General features: G+C 39.4%; 1 protein-coding gene across 2 annotated transcripts in view; it reads right to left on the bottom strand.

Annotated features, from left to right (window-relative positions):
• The window catches only part of LOC145989832 (pecanex-like protein 4), a 131984-nt gene that overhangs the window by 39535 nt on the left and 72301 nt on the right, over nucleotides 1–20148 (bottom strand). For both annotated transcript variants that reach the window (XM_083125230.1, XM_083125231.1), the window contains exons 9-10: nucleotides 18135–18377; nucleotides 9969–11291 (exon numbers count right to left, since the gene is read on the bottom strand). In XM_083125230.1, coding sequence (XP_082981356.1) covers nucleotides 9969–11291; nucleotides 18135–18377 — 1566 coding nt within the window. The remainder of the gene's footprint in view (nucleotides 1–9968; nucleotides 11292–18134; nucleotides 18378–20148) is intronic.

Below are 20148 nucleotides of genomic sequence, written 5' to 3' on the forward strand. Positions count from 1 at the left end.
GAAGCAGAGCTGGTTCTATTAATATATACAGTAGAAATATAAAAAAAAAAAAAAAATCCCCCCTTATATTACAATTGTTGGTAGTATTGGTGTTACAACAACCCCTTCTCATAATTTTTTTCTTTTCTCAAAATTTTTTTTTTATTATTTCACTTTTACCCCCCTTTTTTGGGAATACAGGCTTACAATTTTTTTTGGGGAGATAGATTTCTAATAGATATTTTGTTATCATGCCTCCACCAGATTTGAGCGATGTTGGTGAACTAGTACCGATACAGCAGGAGCCTTCCCCATTTGTTTTACCACCACCACCATCTTTAACTGGCCCCCATTTTGTGAATCGGGTCCAGGTTACCTCTCAGGCACCGTTGGTGCAAGATACAGCGGCTACGACTTCTACAGCTCCCTCAATGTTTTCTTCACCCTTGCCTGCCACGACTGCAGCGACCGTAACGGTCCCTTCATCACCAAGTTTGGTCACCTCTTCTCACCGAAATGGTGACACGTCTATACTTCATAAGATCATGTTGAGGAATTTAGATACCCATATTAATGCCCTGGTCATGTGTGATGGCCATAGCCATACCGCATTATTCACGTTTATGTTGGCCTTACAACGTCTCGTGCTATCTCACCAATATCCTTTGCATTGGTTGCTACATAACGCTACTCGCCGTACCGAGGGAGTTTTACAAACCCTTTGGACGACTGCTATTGCTTCTCTGATGTCCTGGCACGATATGAAAACATATATATGGCGCCATTCGGTTCCGATGTCCTTATATAACACCTTGGTTAATGCTCACGTTACGCGCCCCCAACGAGAGTTGTAGACGCTTCATATTTATGTGTCAGACGTCCGCGATTCGGCAGAGGCTTTGGCATTGGGTTGGGATTCTACTGTTTTAGTGACTTTTATCCTACAACACCTCAACAATACCTCGACTAATTGTCTATTATTTCAGTCCCACCCACAGTCTATGTCGGAGTTAGTGACACTGGCTCATTCTATCACCCCTTTGGAAATGCAAAAGGCATATACTCAACGGCAATTAGGTCACATTGACCGACATGCGGGTCCTCCACTTCCCAATGTTCCAAACCGGGGTCAGAATTCAAATCGCCCTTCTCCCAATTTCACCCTTTATACTGCAATTTTTGCCGCAGAACTGAACACACTGCTTCCCACTGTCGACGTCGTCCCTCTCCGAATAATTACTCTCCTCATGACCCCGTTCCTCATACGTAACAAGTATATTGAATATCACAATTTGGGTCTTGTTTTCAGGTTGTTTATTTGCCTTAGAATATTAAGAGTTTATTGATGATTTATACTTTATACAATTTTTTGTGTAAACATGTTTTTCTATGTTTGGTATTTTGACATGCTTTAACTTATATCCATTCGTAATATTTTGTTTTTGAGAGTCGATTCATATTAAATGTAAATCTTAACTTCATTGGTAATAATTGTTTTTGTATATCACTTACTGCAATTTCTGGAGTATATTTAGGATTGACTGTTTTAATCAAAATTGTAATTGGTGCTCCTATTTCTTATTGTATTCCCCTCCCTTTAGGTTTCCTCTCCTCTTTCCTATCTTTTTTTTTCTCTTCCCTTTTTTTCTCTTCTAATTTGCCCTTTTTTTATATTTACATGTTTCATGAGGAAACTTATACATTGAGTGTACCACCTCGGAATGATCATTCGACGCATCAATTGGGAAAGCCAACATATCCCACCTGGAATACTACCTTGATAGTAAAACGTCTCCTTTTTTTTGGGAAATTATCATCCTCACCGTGTTTAACTGGACTCCTTTTCCGTATACAAGTGTTATGTAACAGGAATATTTTTTATTGTGTGTACTGCTAACTTGAATGTCTATCTGATGTAATGTCTTTTTTTAACAGCGTCTATACTCATACCCCATGTAAAGGGTATTGTTATGTATTTTCATATTTGTCATGTTAACTTTTTCAACTAGTTTGTTCATCTTCATCTTCATTTTTTTTAAGATTGCAATCGCCTTATTCATATCCATTTTTCACGTTAATTTGTATAGTATTTCTTACTTATATTATTTATTGTGTTTAAATTTCTTACCAATATTGTGTATATTTCAGACATTATCTAGTCTAGTCTAAATGTAATCAGTTTTTTGCATGACATATTTTTAGGTACTTGTTTGTATATATTACCACATTGTAGGTGTGGTCTTATTTATTGTGTGTTTCTTATGGTCCTACAAAACAGGTCAACAAGTGGGTAATTAACACATATGTTTATATATTTTTTTTTGTCTGTGGGGAATTTGCTTACTTATATATCAGGTGCTCTAGGGAGTATACACTTATTTGTGCATAGTTTACGAGCCTTTTTGCCTATTGAGTGTTTTTTTTTCTTTTCGCTAGTTGGGGGAGTTTGTGACGTTTTTCTGCGCGATTCGTAATAAAAAGTATTACGTTTAATCTACGCGTAGAAAAGCCTCACAATTCCTCCTTCATCGGTACGCCTTGCGTCTGTCTTATGGTTTATTGGTTGTGAGAGTTACGCTAGAGGTCTCCACTGGTCCTTGTTTAGTGCAGCGATTACGAGCGTGCAAGCTCAGCAGTCCCGATCCAGCTGACACCCACGAAACCAGCCAGCGAGCCTTGAAGGAAAAGAGAGGGAGAGATTATGACGCGTGCTTAGAGCGGAACAGAAACTCGCTGGACGAGACTTGCCTATCCACCGTCGATTACACGCTGGGATATTGGACTCTCTCTATATTCGGACTACTATGCAAACTGCCTCATTTTTATTGCACCGCTTGGAGTAAAGTCATGGAAGAACTGTATTTTTTGCGAAGAAGCGAATCTGGTTGAGCAGAGTTTCGTTTGACCTTAGGACAGTTCGATTGCCGTATTCTTCAAGGTACCATTCGCCATTAGGACCATTGAGTTACAGATGGGATTTGACAGAGAAGGAAGTTCGAGGGACATATCCAGATTCCATGTAAGAGTATGATGACTGTGCGAGAAGGACACCAAAACCTATTTGATTCCATGGTGCCGGAGTTCGATTGGTCGGCAGGACGAGTTTTATCCTGGTGATTGAGGTATGTACTTTTTCAACCCCCCTTTTTTGACATATTGTGAAAAGTGAAGTGTGCTGGATACATGTATCTTTCTGAACCGAGTCACGAGTTTGAATATTGGGAGGAAGAAGATACGAACGGCGAAAGCTTCGAATTACAAGGCAAATAACGATATATTATTGGTCAAAAAATGAGTTGTCGTCGCGTTTTGTAATAAAGGAATGTAAAGGTGGCGTTCAAACTTTTAAATGTCAAGTAAGCAAGGCGTACACTAGCATAATTTAGTAAATTACTTCAGGGAAGGGAGAATACAATTTAAAGATAATGGTTGGTTGGCACATGGAAGGATAAAATAAACGGGAGCACCAAAGTTAAAACAGGGAATTGGTTGCAAAAAAAAGAGTGAACATTAATGCACTGTTGAAGATTGACCTTGATGAATGCCGACGTGTTTTGATGATTGTATTTATTTGTTTGCTCTGTTACGATTTAGTGTATAAATCTCAGAGTAAAAAAGGAGATAATTGTTGAATGTATTTGAAAGTTCGACGTGGGAGTTAAATGGGAAGGGTTGTTAATAATTGTTCAATGTACCTGTTTGTTTGATTGAAACGTTAATCGAGCTTCGTTGGGTGATTAACGTAATAAATTCAAACCTAGTGTCTCAAATTGAATATTGCTCTATGTTTTGACCCTTTACTCCAAACAAACGTAAAAAAATCCATTATCTGAATTTGTAAACTAATTGATTTGTATTGCAACAGATTGTTCGGAGACAATCTGTTGCAATATATATATATAGATTGACTTGTAAATCTAGTGTGAATTTTGGCAACAATCTATGAACCTATTTTGCTTGGTGTCTTTCGATAGATCCCATATTTTCGGGCATACTCTACATTAAGTTTTGGTTCTCGTTAGAGACTGAGGCGACAGTGCTAAACACTTGTCAATAACCTCAAGAAACCGTGACTTTTGTAACTGATTGGTTCTTTTGTTTTTTAGTGTACGTCTATTAATTTGATCCCGGACTCTTTGCGCGCTTTCCTAACATTTTGATTACTTTTCTTACGTTCGCAACCATCACGTTACAAGTGGCAGAGCAGGCACAGGCTGAACTTCTACCACGAGGACTTCACCAACTTATTTGACAAAAACTGTGTTGATCTTTTAGTTTTTAATACACATCACTGTTTGTGCGATAAATTATACAATGCAATGGTCATTAAGATGGTCAGTCAATATTGCGTATTGTAGCATCACATAGCACGAGTGGCATGAGCACGAAGAACCGGGTAGGAATTCTACCTCTGTCGTCTGCTTCAGAAGGCAGGAAGGGTCACATGAACCAATCACGTAGCCCTCTGCTCCATACGCTGGCGTACGAGAGAGCATTTGCGCGCATGCTGTAGAGATCCAAGCCTCTCCAAGCTTCTTCTCCAGAAAGACAGCAAGGAATATAGAGTTCTTTATGCCGAACCTGCCTGGTGTCCAGGCAGGAAAGGCATTGAAAAAAATGCTGGAACGAGTGTAGTTGGTGGAGCATTGCAAGCGGATCACGAAAAAAGGGTATTATAATGCCATGAAGGTCAAACATATATGAAATTAGTCAAGATTTACTTTATATGTACAGTATTTACATATTTTTGAAATTCTAAATCAGGGAACGCCGGGCATATGGGCATACTATAACGCTATGCCACTGGTGTCCAGTTTCTTTTGCGAGAAAAATTGGCATCAAGTACCGAGGAAATTTCCTGTGTGAAATACATACTTTTCAAGGGAGCATGATATCAAGAAATGCACTGTTCATTTAAGAAGTGTGATATTTGAAAATGCATTGGACGAAGGGGGTATTACCATAACTTAGACGATGATCATGCAAAGTTCATCATAAAGATAACTAAAAATACTGCATATTCCTGTATAAAGGCCAGTTCGTGCATGTTTTTTTTTTTGTATTCCTTTTATTTACAGATTTTTTTCTCAGCTACGAAAGAATAATTTTAACTATGTCAAACATTATTACGTGAAAACTAGATGATTAGTTATAAACACAACACCGTTATACAATTTTTCACACATTTTGCAAATTATGCTCACTGATTAACATTTCTGTTTTTAAGCCGACCTCCATGGGTAGAATAGCATGCTACGAAGCCAGGTTTGAATCCCGGCCTGCGCATGGGTGTTACTTGTGAGTGTCCCTTCATTAATTTCACCATGTCATTACTTATTCTCTTTGCCTTGATGAGTCAATAGTGGCAGAAAAGCGACACTAAATAACAAAAATTAAATCAAATTATTAATGTCCTATTACCCCTCCAGGGAATGCTGCTTTAAAGTAGCACTGACCGTGCGGGCGGAGGGGTTTGCGTGCTTTGTTGAGGCCTGAGAGCTATGCCAACAGTAGATTTTTCTACCAGCAGGGTCTCCATGTTGGACAGGTCTCAGAAGAGAAGCCAGACTAAGGCATTCTGCAACATCCCATCTTACCCATATATCCTACCCTAATATTCCTACCCTATCCTATTGGTATGGTCAACGGCTCCAAAGGCAGAAGAACCAAGAGGAGTAAGACATCTTAAAAAAAGCTTGCTCTGGATGGTAGCACCTTGTATGGGCTCCTTGCCAGGGTTACGGTGAAGACCTCAACGGCATCTGCGGCGAAGAGGGAAACCCTCAGAACAGCATACATGGCGGAAGAGGCAACCCATCCTCTTGGGACAAGAGGAAACCACTGCCTTGTGGAGAGGGGATGGATACCCAAAGGCTAGGAGAAGGAAAAAACTGAAGTAAAACCAGGGGCAGGATGGGCTCTGTAGCTGTAGTGAAAGCAGCCAACCTAAGGGACAAAAACCCTAAAATCAAATGACCTGGTCCTCCAGGTTGGGGGTTGAACGAGGGGCTAACAACCCCTCTTTGTAAAAAATTAGCTTGTTAAGAAACTAAGACAAAGAGAAAGCCGGATGGATCTTTTGGATAGACCAAAGCAAGGAAACAGGATAAGAGGATTATGGTTAGCTACATGGAATGTACTCAGCTTATACAGGCCAGGTGCCTTCACCAATCTAATATAATAGAATCTGGGGATTTTAATGTTATTGCACAGTGCTAGTAATGAATGTAATATGTTTGCAACAGGATTTGCAGTGAGAAAGGAACTGAAGCATGCCATAATTAACTTCGAACCTATCAACGAAAGACTTAGTTCACTAAGAATTAGAGGAAATTTTTTCTCAATATCTTTCTAATCAATGTACATGCACCAATAGAAGTCAAGAACAAGAACTGAAAGAAGAATTTTATATTAAATTAGAAGAAGTGTTCAACAGTGTACCTAGAAATCATGTGAAGATTGTGTTGGGAGACTTTAATGCCAAGGTGGGACAAGAAGTGATATTTAGACCAAATATAGGAATACACAGCTTACATCCCGTACGTAATAATAATGGAATGAAGTTAATTGATTTTGCAATTAGTAAGAATATGATCGTGTGCAGTACAAAGTTCCCACACAAAAACATACACAAGATGACATGGATGTCACCGGACGGAACTACATATAATCAAATAGACAATATGCTTATTGATAGAAGACATGAGTCAGATGTGCTGGATGTTGTACAAGGTTGTACAAGACTGTAATAAAACCCACAGGTACGTATGGAGCAGAAGCATGGTGTCTAACAGCACAAGATGAGAAAAATCTACGTGTATGAGAACAGAAAATCCTAAGGAAAATATATGGACCAGTGAATGAAAGGGGACTTTGGGGTATAAGAACAAACAAAGAACTCCAGGACCTATATCAGCTGCCAGATATTGTGAATGAAATCAAGAGGATGCAACTAAGATGGTTAGGACATGTGGAAAGGATGGAGGGAAGGAGGTGTGTGAGAAAATTAATGTATGAAAGAGCAGAGGGATGAAGAAGGGTAGGAAGGCAAAGGAAGATCTACAGAGCTGGGAGTGAGAGGATGGAGGAAGAAAGCAAGAGATAGATCCATCTGGCAGTCCATTGTGGAGGAGACCAAGGGCCTACAGGGGCTGTAGAGCCACAGGGTAATGTAGGTAATGTCCCATTATTAGAGGCATGCAAATTTCGTTTTTGACGAAAACACGAAATTTGAAATAACATGCTGTAATGTTCATTTTTCATGTTTCTGAAAGGTCTGAGGTGCATTTTTCTACCCTGTTTTGTCACGAAATAATGCGAAATGAACTGCAAAATGCGAAATTGACTCTTAAACACGAAATTTACTGTTTATATACCGATGCGACACTTTCTGAAGTCTGAAGTATCCTGTGAGTTATGCAATTTATGGAAAATTGATTAATTCTGCTGTAAATATTTTAGAAGCAAAAATGGACCCCTTTACACAGGAATAAACTTAATACTCTGGTAACTACATAAATGTGCTATTTGAAGGGATAAGTTTATTTTGTGTAATAAGTGCAGTTTTTAAATCAAATTTAGGATTATATTCACAATTTTAAAACCAAAATGTCATCTTATATAGCACTTTTGATGTGATTATTCACCGCTATAACACCGAAATTTTATTTTATTTACCGCTTTTGAACCCGAAATAGACTCTATTTTTGTACCGAAATTTTACTTTTTTATTTACTAAAAATATGTGCCTCTCCCCATTATCAATGGCATGAAGCTATTTAGGAATAATGATTCAATTCCAAAGCACGTTTTCAAAATTAATCTTTCTTTCACTTTTAGTGTAGCATGTGTTATAACAAAGATTTACAACCGATAAGGTCACACACACACACACACACACACACACACACACACACAAAAAATAAAAATTGAGTGTTGTGTCGAACTTGCACTCCTATACGAAAATAATTTTTAATTTAAGCATAGATCCTTAAATAAAATTGCGACAACCTTTCTACACTCGATGTCACTCCTCCATGGATATTATTTTAGAGAGAGAAAATTGTAACCACGGAGAATTTGTTGTAACTAAAGTTCTCAAATTAGAAATATAACATTTCTCCTCAATTGTATCGCTAGACCTACACATGTTTTACATAGAGCTTTACCACACACTTTTATTTGGAAAATGGCATCCATTCCTATATCACCATCGATTCATAATCCATGAATAGTGACATCATATTCAACAGAACATGACACCCTACCATTTTCGCTGCAGATGCCACAGGGCAAACACAATGTGATATTCAATTGTTATCAGCTGGAACGTCGCTACTTCTCAACTCTGCATCCAGGAAAGGCCATAAAACTGTGACGTAGCCGGTCAACATTTGCTACTATGTTGAACGTTCCTGAAGTGACCACATACTGACAGACCAAGACCTTGAGTGTTGAAGAGGGAGGAGATTCATGAAAAATGCCCGTCATCATTGAAAACAACCACTCGTGAGTTCACTGCTACATGACTGTGTGTTAAGAGCTAAGAGAAGGGGTGCCAACAGGGAGCAGGGGGAGTATAGTGCATACTGCACCACTGAAATTTTATGGGGAGGGGGTTCTTAAAACAATATCAAATTCAAGATTCACGTATATTTTTTCCTAAAATATATGTAAAAAAGCTTAGGTGCACCACATTTAATCGATTAGATGAAGGAAAGGAGAAGTAGTACCCAGAGGCAGGTTTGTGGATGAACGCTTATTCTCCAGTCAAAAGCACTGTTTAAATGCATATGGCATTTGAGATTAACTTAGCTTTCTGTTATTTCGAAAATTTGCATAATTGAAAAAAATATGGCCAGTTTAAGAGGCTATTGTATTGAAACAAAAATCAATTATTACATATTCATCCAAACTATTTTGGGGGGATTATGATAAACGATTTTGTAAGTAATGAGTTCATGGTCTTTGGAGGGATTAGCATCCCTGTTTAGGAAGGAGAGGCAGATCAAGTATAGTGTTAAATAAAGCTAAAATAAGTTACTTTCAGTAGACAAGCTGTCGTAATTAAATACTTATGGAGATTATGGCATGATTGGGGGGAAGGGGCATATGACATGATTTGGGAGGACCCACCATTGGCTTTTGGAGATTTGTGCATCCCTGGCTGAGAAGAGTGGGATTTCACAGTTGAGCAGCAGTCCATAAACCAAACTCACAAAAGGTATGCCTGTGCTGCATGGTGTAAAAAGCAACACCACTGAACAGTGTAGCACTGGAAACATGTGATTTGATGTGATGAATCATGCTATTCCATGTGGCAGTTGGATGGTATGGTTTGAGTGTGACATATGCCCCGAGAATGATACCTACCTTCATGTGTAGTGCCTACAGTGAAGTTTGTAGGTGGTGGAATTACGATGATTTATTTCTGGAATGGACTCTGTCCCCTTGTAACACTGCACAGTACTCTAAATGCAGTGGACCAGATTGGTGATGTCTGTATCATCACTACAATGCTGCCTGTCACAAAAAAGAGAATATGTGTGAATGGTTTGTGGACAAGCGTTCCTGAAATGGGCTGGTCTTCCCAGAGTCCCACCAGACCTGAACTCCATGAGAACACCTTTGGGATGAATTAGAATGCCAACTTTGCTCTAGAGCACAAGATTCCATGTCAGAACATGCTCTGGCTACAGCTCTTCAGGGAGAATGGGCTCTCATTTCTCTAAAAATGTTCAGATCCTGGTGGCAGGTCTCCCCCGGAGAGTACAGGTTGTGATAATTTCAAAGGGTGGACCCACTGTATAATAATATAAGTATAGTTGAGGGGACGGAGGAAGAGAAGGAGGGGGGGGGGACATGCATGTCTTTTGTAAAGGTCAACAGTCACTTATACCTCTAGTATACTTTCAGACTTGGAGATCTTTCTCTACTGAAAAGGCCAGAAACATTAACTGCCATGAAAATAACATAGAAATACAACTCACCTGATGAGTGAATAATGCTGTAACATCCAAGGACCACCTTTCTGTACATTTCTTCTAGGGCTGGGTCACTAACAGCATTCTCCACGTCCATTCCTTCAATTTCTTCTTCATCCAGTGCAGCATCTCTCCTCTTCACCTGCTTTTTCTTGTTGTACTCTGCTGCAACAAGCTGAACCACACACGAGTACCAATCAAGAGGGAAATCCTTCTCCAAAGTCTCGACCACATCATCTTCGACAGGTATGTCTAGCCACTTCTGAAGAGGCGCTAAGGCACACGACAGGGGTCCTCTATAATTCGGAATTTTGTCAGAACGTGTACCTGTGGTTGGCATGGACATGATTCCGGATTCGTTCAAGTCACTTCTACTCTCCATGTTTTTCACCCACGCTTCCCTATTCTGATACGCACCATTAACACTAGTTTCTCCAAAATTCAGAATTCCAGGAAGAGCGTGTACCTGCAACATGTCCTGGCTGCTAATTTCAATGTTCTCTACTCTTAAAGGGATTGGCGGCAAACGGTTCCGTGGCTTCAACACGTCCATTTCTAAAGGATCGTCCTCGTCGGACCAACTCTTGAGCGTTGGGATACTAAATGTGCTATTCACCAAAGGTTCCTTCTGCTCTTCGTGGCTCAAGGTTTTGCAAAACGTGCTCATCGACGCCCACTTTGCCGGATCACCACTACCACTATCGGGTCTACTACAACTACGCGACCACTCTAGCTCCGAAGGATCAACCCTAACTTGTAAATTTTGTACTTTTAATTCCTTAATGTCTGCACTGGAAGAACGGCAATTTTTTGAATTTCGATTCTGTTTGAGTTCTAAATCTATTGTCTTGTTGATTTTGGGTAATTTATTCACAAGTATTGGACTTTTCAAGTTAGTATCACTCTGGGACATATTTAATTGTTCTGTACCCTGAATCCTATCCATGTTCCCTTTGGCACAGTAATGAATTAGGACCCACACAAAGCACTTCAAAAATGATGTGGATACAAGTTTTAAAGTACTTGGCGATTCGATGACACCTGTTAACGAGTTCCTTGCAGATGAATAACTTTCAATGTTTATTGTACACAAAGGCGTAAGGGTGTTTAACCAGAATGTGTTAATTAATTGCTGCTGTTTGTCGTTACTAAAAGCACCATTAAAGACATCGTCCACTTGACTAGCTTCTTGAAAATGGCATGAAGTTTCTTGCAGTTCAAGGCCTTTAATGCCATAATACACATACCCATGTCCTCTTTCCAAAACCATTGTCCACAGCAACCGGTCATCTATCCTCAAAAGAAAATGGTGGCCAGGATACACAGTGCCTTCAGAAAATAAAGAAATAAATATCAATAAAATGCAAATCTACAGAGAAATACTTATGTCACAGTAGTTACTAATTACTTACAAATAAATATAAAACAATTTTCTTTGTATAAGGCATAAATTACACCACATGTAGTAGGATCAAGATCAATGTCCAGGGATCTAGGGGTGCACAAATATGGGGCAGCAAAAATGCTCTATTGTATTATGCAATCCAAGTGTTACCTTTTACCTATTTTAATTTCGTTCCAACCTACTGTTTTTTCATTGCAGTAGCAGTAACTTTTATGTTGTTTTGTGTCTAAATAATTTTGTTATGTACAACAATGTGACTTATGATCTTGTTCTTGGAAAAAATTAATATGGCATCCAAGATTTTATTGCTTAGTATGTGCACTGGGGGAAAATGACATTATATAAAACTAGTTTTTCAGTTTGTTTTTTGTTAATATTAGGCTCAGTCAAGAAGTAACAAGGCAGAGGATATTTCACAGTACAGCACATTCGGTTTAGCCTGAGCTCTGGCATGCGCAAAGCAGGAAATGTTTGTCGTCTGCAGAAGATGTCACGTGACTCATAGGAGCAGTGTTGCAATATGCGGAAGTTACAATTCTACTAGACATGAAACTGGCAAATCTATATGCTGTTGTCTGATTAAAAGAAATACTTACGAATCTAAAGTAGCACGCTGTCCTTCACGATCGTGAAATTCGTCAATTGCTCTACAAATAACACACCTGTCAAATTCGTCCACATCACTTTTAAATTTCTTTCTTCTGCGTGGTTTGTTAGGCATTACTAATCCCTTCCCAGTTACTTTATAGTGAAAATTTTCGTTTCAAAGTACTTACTGACATATCAGTAGATGGCAAAACACGCTTTTGCACTTGTTTCACGTTCAACGCAAAACCACTGTTAGCTTCTGTCTTCAGAAACTTATGCACATTAAGATAATTTCTCAACTCTGACTATGAATCACATTGCTTTCTCCAATATTTATTCCAGTTTTCATTTCAGCTTCCGTTGAATAAAAACACCCAAAGCAACACAGCTCAACAATCACCTTACTCGAGATAACACGATCTGTCCCTCCCTTCCCCCTCAAGAGAAAGAGAAGGAGCGGGAGGATGCCTCTTTCGCCGAGGGGCTTAATGGGGGTTTCACCGACAAAAAGAATCATGTCATTCTTTTTCTCACTCTCTAACTTTTTAATATATATATATATATCAAACACAGGAATAGGATCAGAAAATATGCCAGAAGGGCGGAAAAATACAAATGATGAAGGAGACAGTAAACACTTACCACACAAAGAGAAATAGTTCTATATTTCGCGATATATATCGTATTTTCAAAGTAGAAGATAGATAGATCTGCGTCACATAGAGTAGAGGCACAGAATACTGACCATAGCGTGTCTACAGTCAGGGTTGTCAGAAACAGTTGATAGAGAACAAAAAGTACTTTAACCAGTGTTTACTGTAAGGTGGGTGGGTAGTTTCGGGGAGGAGAGGAAAGGGTTACTGGTTGGCTAGGTTGAGTCCGGGGGGTGATTTACACCCTCATCTGCCAAATCTGCGGCAACTTCTACTTAGGCGAAACCTCCACCACCTTGAACCTAAGGATCAATAATCACCGTTCCTCCACCCAAAACTCCAATTTCACAGTTGCCATCCACACCAACAACCATAAAACTACCTTCAATAACTGTTTCCGTGTTGCCATCATCCATCTTTTACCCCCACTCTGACATATCTTTTCACAGGGGAAAGGGCATATATAGCAGGCATGCATGCCACCATACCCCCGGACTCAACCTAGACAACCAGTAACCCTTTCCTCTCCTCCTCGAAACTACCCACCCACCTTACAGTAAACACTGGTTAAAGTACTTTTTGTTCTCTATCAAATGTTTCTGGCAATACTGACCGTAGAGATGCTACGGTCAGTATTCTGTGTCTCTACTCTATGTGATGCCTATCTATCTATCTTCCACTTTGAAAATGCGATATACGGGAAATATAGAACTATTTCTCTTCGTGTGGTAAGTGTTTACTGTCTCCTTCATCATTTGCATATATAAATGCAGTAACTACCGAACACACTACCAAAAAGCTATGAAGTCAGATTATGGATATAGGTAATTGTTAAGGCAGTTAGCAACTCTGCTCTCAGTGGAACTCTCGCATCGTCGCGCTGACAGCAGGCTTCTGCACAGCTGAAGGCCAAAGCTAAAGCTAAACTGAATGGCCTGTACTTAAGTAATGGACCTCAGAAGTATTGTCCACCACTGTTTAGCCATTTATCCCATTGTGACACCAGCCGCAAAATGGCAAGTTTGTACAGCCCACCGCTCAGGAGAAGATCCCTGACGGAAGTCAAGTGACGTAGCAGCAGGCGACTCCACTATTAGGGTTGGGGGAATGCACCCTGGGTCAGAAACAAGCACTGTGGTCTCGCTGTAAGCTTTAAGGCTTGATTCACATCTACGTTCAAATCACTGTCGGCGCACAGACAGGGGGTATTCATATTAGCGGTAAAAGTATGATCATCGTCAATCTGGTGTTGATTTCTTGACAGAGTACACTGATTTTTATATTTTATAAAATAACGAGCCTGCCGATTGTATTAGCTACAATGTTTAATATATTTTCAATGAGGGAATTGGCTGTTACAGTACTGGGTTTCGAAGCAAATGGCAAAGAAAAAAAGATAAAAAGAATTGCGAAAGCGGAGAACGTTTATTTGCACTTACAATGTGCAAAGCTACAAATGTCAACAATGGTAAACATTACTTTGTCGGTCTAGGTTTGGCATGAAAATTCTCGGGATGATTGTTTCATATTGACACTGTTGATCATTTCTTTAATTCGAACGTTTCCGACACGGCTAAATAATGTATAACTACCATAACTCTTACAACACCACGAAAACCATGAAAAATCCCATAGAAATCACAATTAAACACCTACGCACAAGCTCTTCCACAACGACAATGACGGCAACGGAAGACTTCCTTCTGTCCCTAAAATCTGCAAATAGACCGGTCTTCCCCTGTTCCTCTGCACACCCTCTCTGCTCATTTGGGGATTTTCTTGTGAGCGGTGAGCTGTAGAACTAATTTGACTGCTGTTGGAATCAATTCCGCATGTACTCCTTGACGTCATCATCCGACTGAAACCGTTGTCCCTGCAGTGCTTTTTTGAGCTCACCGAAGATACGGAAGTCACATGGGGACAGATCTAGACTATAAGGGGGGGGCTCAGGACTTCCCACTTGAACTTCTCAGACATTCCTTTGTTGCGTTGGCTGTGTGTGGTTTAGCGTTGTCGTGCAATAGGACGGCACCACGAGAAAGGTGACCAGGATGTTTCAATTTGATTGCCTTTCTGAGCTTCGTTAACGTTTCACAATACCGCTGGGCATTGACTGTAGCTCCATGCTCCAGGAAGTTGACGAGGAGTGGTCCCTTGTGATTGGAAAAGAACGAAAGCATGACTTTGCCGGCACTAATGTGGAGGGTCTTGAACTTTTTTGGTGGAGGTGAATGACTGGACACAGCCGCTGGCAGCCTTTCCACATACCTTGCCAGACACGTAACACCATTTAGCGGGAAAACGTACGTGAATCAGTTTCGTCACACCTGCACCTTAATTTCAGGCCTGTCGACCCATTTCTAACCACCATAGTTTTGGTGTAATATCCTCTGCCTGGTTATTTATTGACTGAGCCTCATAGTTTTCAGCTGTAGTTCATGCTATTAGAACCAACTAGAATTAGAATCACAACGAATAGACTTCTTTCTCATGTTTGTATTTTAGATACCATAAAAATGAATCATAGGAGAATTCTGTGACTAAGAAAAGATGCTGACATTTATTTCAAACATTATGAAAATTCAAGGTTGCATGATACTTATGTACAAGGAAGAGTTTCTACTAATATATCAAACATCCTGGTTGATGTTTCACCATGTTTTCCTTCAGTCTCTTCAGGTAAATATTACTACAGAACCTTTAACAAAGGCTAGGACACTTCCTAGCACTTCTCGACCTACTCCTTTATTCCTAAAAGTAGTCTCGCCCCCAGTTGTGATTAATTCAATGGTACAGATAAGTTTTCATTACAATCAACAAATGAAGAAATTACTCAGTAATCCGCATCAACACAAACCACTGAACAGGAATTTGCTTTTATATATATGCATAAGAACAATAACAACAATTTCAAATTAAAATAGTTTGTAAAATATCAGTATTGACAATTTTACTTTCAAAACCAATGTGCCATTACTAATTATTAAAGAGTCCAATTCATAACTTAAGTTTCACATAATGCAAAATTTTATCATTAAAAATACAAATTACAATATTAACTTTTCTCCAATCTCCCCTTTCTCAACAAACATACATACACAAATCCTCAAAAACCCAAATAAGATTTCTTGAAAACAACAAAAACCACCCCCCCATCTCCTCCAATACACGCACACACAGATATAAATCAGCAGATGAGGTCTGGCTAAAAAAAACAAGACTGGCAACCCTGTCAGAAGTATATGCACAGCAGTGGGGAGCACATACGCAGGAAGCAACCTTGAAGCCTCCAGAAACTGATGACAGAATCCCGGCTCGCTGTCACTCGTAGTTAGTCTGTGAATGGTGCCTTGAAGGTGAAGGTCCGCAATCATATTGTCATAAAATGGCAAATATGAAACTCGGGCAGCGCATTAATCTCAAATTCCTGGTGAAATTGAAGAAATCACCACGTAAGTGTCCAACAATTCTTTATCAATGCCCACTATGTCTGCTATCATTCAAACACTGACCCGGCGATCGTTCCGAACAATGTTGATAACTTTTACCACATTTTCTTCTGTTGTTGCCGTGACAGGGCAACCCGGTCTTTCGTCACCTTCAATGTTCTCACATCCCGCAGCGAAGCGTTTGTGCCACTCAAACACACACGCACGTGACATCACATTATCACCATGCGTTTCCTGCAACAGTTTCACACACTCACTTGGTGATTTCTTCAATTTCACCAGGAATTTGAGATTAATGCGCTGCTCGAGTTTCATATGGGGGGGGGGGTTCAAAAAGTTTCCATATCCGTATAGAAATAATTCACGTAGCAACACAAACTTGTGTAAGTTGAATAGGTACAACCTTGTATATGTTATGTGCCAAATATAACTGCACTTGAATAATTACTGTTTCCTTGTCAGGTGTTTCAATGAATGAAGGTGTAACAATGGACAAATTGGAATAGAGCCGTGATCCGATTCCTTTTTCTGCAAGGCAAAGCTCCCAAACAAATCCATGAGGAAATGTTTGCTGTATATGGTGAAGAGTTTCCATCCTATAGTATTGTTGCTGAAAGCAAAGAAAGGTCAAAACAGTGGAAGCATTGTGATTCCCCACCCCTCCTCCTAAAGAGGCAAAGATCAAAGTGTCTGCCAAGAAGGTGATGTTATCAGTTTTTGGGGATGAACGTGGTGTTATACTCACGGATTACTGGGGACTATGGTCTATTACGCAGATCTTCTGGCCAAATTGCATGAGAAAATTTAAATTTGCAGGCGAGGAATGCTGTCCAAAGGTATGCTCATCCTGCATGACAATGCAGCTGCTCATGCATCCCACCGTACTTTCATCAAAGCACACAAGTGTGGCTATGATATTTTGCCTCATCCTCTATATTCCCCGGATATTGCCCCTTTAGAATTCTTTCTATTTCTCAATATGAAGAAGGTTTTGTGGGGCAAGCATTTTCAAGATGACAATCCATGACAGAGGCATGGGTAAACCCCCAATCTCAAGCATTTTACCAGTTTCAACTTTCTCCGACATTTTGAACTAGGTGAATATGGAAAGAAACTATTTGAACTCCCCCTTGTACTTGCCATTTTACGGCAGCATGATTGCGAACCTCCATCTTCAAGCACTGTTCACAGACTAACTACGAGTGACAGCAAGCCACGTTTCTGTCGTCAGCTTCTTGAAGCTTCAAGGTTGCTTCCCGTGCATGCGCTCTCCACTGCTGCACGTATACTTCTGACAGGGTTGCAAGTCTGTTTTTTTTTTAGCCAGGCCTTGTATTCTTTCAACTGGCTTGGTGGTCGGGAATGTTAAGTGGTTGACTTTAGTTCTCACCATTGAAGTTTCTGGGTTCTGATTTGCAGCCTGGGCATTGTTGTTCCTTGCGAGTGTTCCTTCATCAATTTCACTTAATCATCATTGTTGCAATTAGCTAAAAGTGGCATACGGGACATAAAATAAGAAAAATACAGTGGAACCTTGATAACTCGAACTTGAGGGGGGAGGGGGGGTACGAAATTCGAAGTATCAAGGATTTCGACTTACCAAGGTTCGAGTTATGGAGGGACAAAATCGCCAACTTCGAGATATAGAGGTCTAAAGTTTACTACACTTCGATTTATTGAGGTCCGTGGGACTAAAACTTCGAGTTATAGAGGTGATTAGAATTTAACTTCGACTCATAGAGGTTTTCCATACTCTACCTTTGAGTTATTGAGCTCGAACGGCATCCCATAAACTGTACAATAATTCGTCTTATCAAGGTTTTATTCGAGTTGTTGAGGTTCGAGTTATCAAGGTTCGACTGTACAAATACTTATTTTTCCCCAATTACAATTTCACCTCATGATATTTGTATATTTCTCCCTCCTGAGGTTATCTCAAAAATAAGGATTCATGATAACTAACTGAAACACACCAACAAACACAATGAAACACTCGTGACATTAGACTTGAACCCAGAGCCTTAAGTGATGAAAAATACTCAAAGTGTTTCAACACTCAATGATACAAACCACTTACCCAGCACTCCTGCTTTCACAGCACAATGAAATGCAGATGCTACATGTGGCACCATCTGTTGGTAATAAACTGAATCTGAGCATGTGCTGGCCGCTCGTCCCACTGCTCCTGGCCAAAACTTTGTTGGTCGAGGGAATCCAACAATAAACAAAGGCAAAGTAAATAGAGGCAGTAGAGGTGAAGACAACAGAGCCGAGATGAGAATAGTAAATATTGTCAAAGGCAGAAAACAAACACTGGTTACTGAAAAAAAGGGTAAGAAGAAATAAAAATTAAGAAATGGCTAAATACATTCAGCATTATATTGTATTCTGCAGTGTGATTCATAAATTTGCATTTTTTTTCTAATTAAAAATAATCTATTCATATTGTGGAAAATGAGAGATGCTGTAGTAAATAATTACAGAGAAACTTAGTATTCACGTTTTCCACAAAGCTGTTTTGTTTTATGAATTTCGGCAGCCACTGTCACCATTCTCGGAACTTGTTGGAAATTAATAGAACAAACTAAAAGCAGCTTTGTGAGAACGTGAGTACTAAGTTTCGCTGTAATTAAAAATAATTTACATGTTGGATTGTTTCCTTCTCATTCGATATGAGACCCAAGTGGATTACCATGACATTCTTGCAAGTCATTAATAAAAATAAGAAGAAATACTATGATTCAACAGCCCTCTGAGGGCCAAGGCCTCTCGAGCAGCTTTTTCATTGGATGACCCTTAATCACCATATCAAGTCCCATTGCTGCTGTTTTCTAGCTTTCAAGACCAGAGCCTGTTACTTCTTATTTTTGAGTAACTCCCCAACTTTCCTCACCATGCTGTGTCAAAACAAAAATAAAAAATAAATCTGTGGGTGTGGGCAATATTAAGAATAGAAGGAAGAAGAGTAACATCTGCATGCTTGTGCCTTCGACACATCAATTAACATAAGAGCCCAATAGTACATGTGTGCATCAAGCATCAAAATAAGGAAATGAATTCAGAGTGATTCTTCCTAATGGTGCTCAATGCCTGTTCTACTTATACCGTATTAACTCATGTATAATGTGCACTTTTTTCCCAAATTTTTGCACTCAAAAACTTTGATGTGAATATTTTTTTCATGTTTACGGAACCCTATCATGTTACTATATATCGTTGTAAAGCTTGATTTCTGTAGTTTCTGAATATGGCAACAGTATTCCATTCAAGATGGCGCCACTAATGTAAATGCAGTTGAAATAAACTCATCAGAAAATAAAGGAACGTTCTGATTTTTGTGGTACTTTGGATGAAATAAAATATAAGGAGAAAGAAAATAATAATTAAAAAATATTACTGGCCACATAATATGACACATGGAGTGTGTAAATGCCTTAATGAAAGAAATCTTGTGCTGCTAACTGCTAGTTTGAGGGTCCTGAATGGGCCTCTTATAAATGTTATGTGAGTGAAGAAAAAAGTATATATTTTGAAGGTTTTCTTTTTTTTCTTTTTTTTTTAGAAAAAATAAAGAGAAAACGAGCAAAACCACGCATAAAAGTTTAAGGGCCATTTTCCATGATTATTCACTTAGTAATATAATGTTCTGCGACACAAGAAAAGCAGTGCCGTTCTGGCAAACTTCGAGCATGCACCTCCCATCACATAGGATGTGTATCAGCAGTATTTATTGGGTGAGAAATAACAGAAAATAACTTCCTGAGCACTGCAAATCTATAATGTATCTCCCTTTCAACTATTACAGAATAAATAAGGTGGTTAAAGAGTGAAAGCTTTGGGATGCTAAACACAGTGGAGGGAGAGGGGGGAGGTGGTTTGGGTCGGTGACTTACTGTTTACACAAGAGAATATTCTCCTCTTGGTCCACATAACAACAGGTGACTCACTGAATAAGTATCATATCACTACCTGTTGATTGGCAAGCAACAGCTTTATGACCTACAACTAAGAAAGACATTCTTGAACCTGGATTATACTGAGCATTATACAAGAGATAAAATTCTTTGTCACTTTTCCCCATCAAAAATCAG

This window comes from Lepisma saccharinum, chromosome 7 (assembly GCF_977018435.1).
Source record: "Lepisma saccharinum chromosome 7, izLepSacc3.1, whole genome shotgun sequence".
Taxonomy (NCBI): Eukaryota; Metazoa; Arthropoda; class Insecta; order Zygentoma; family Lepismatidae; genus Lepisma; species Lepisma saccharinum.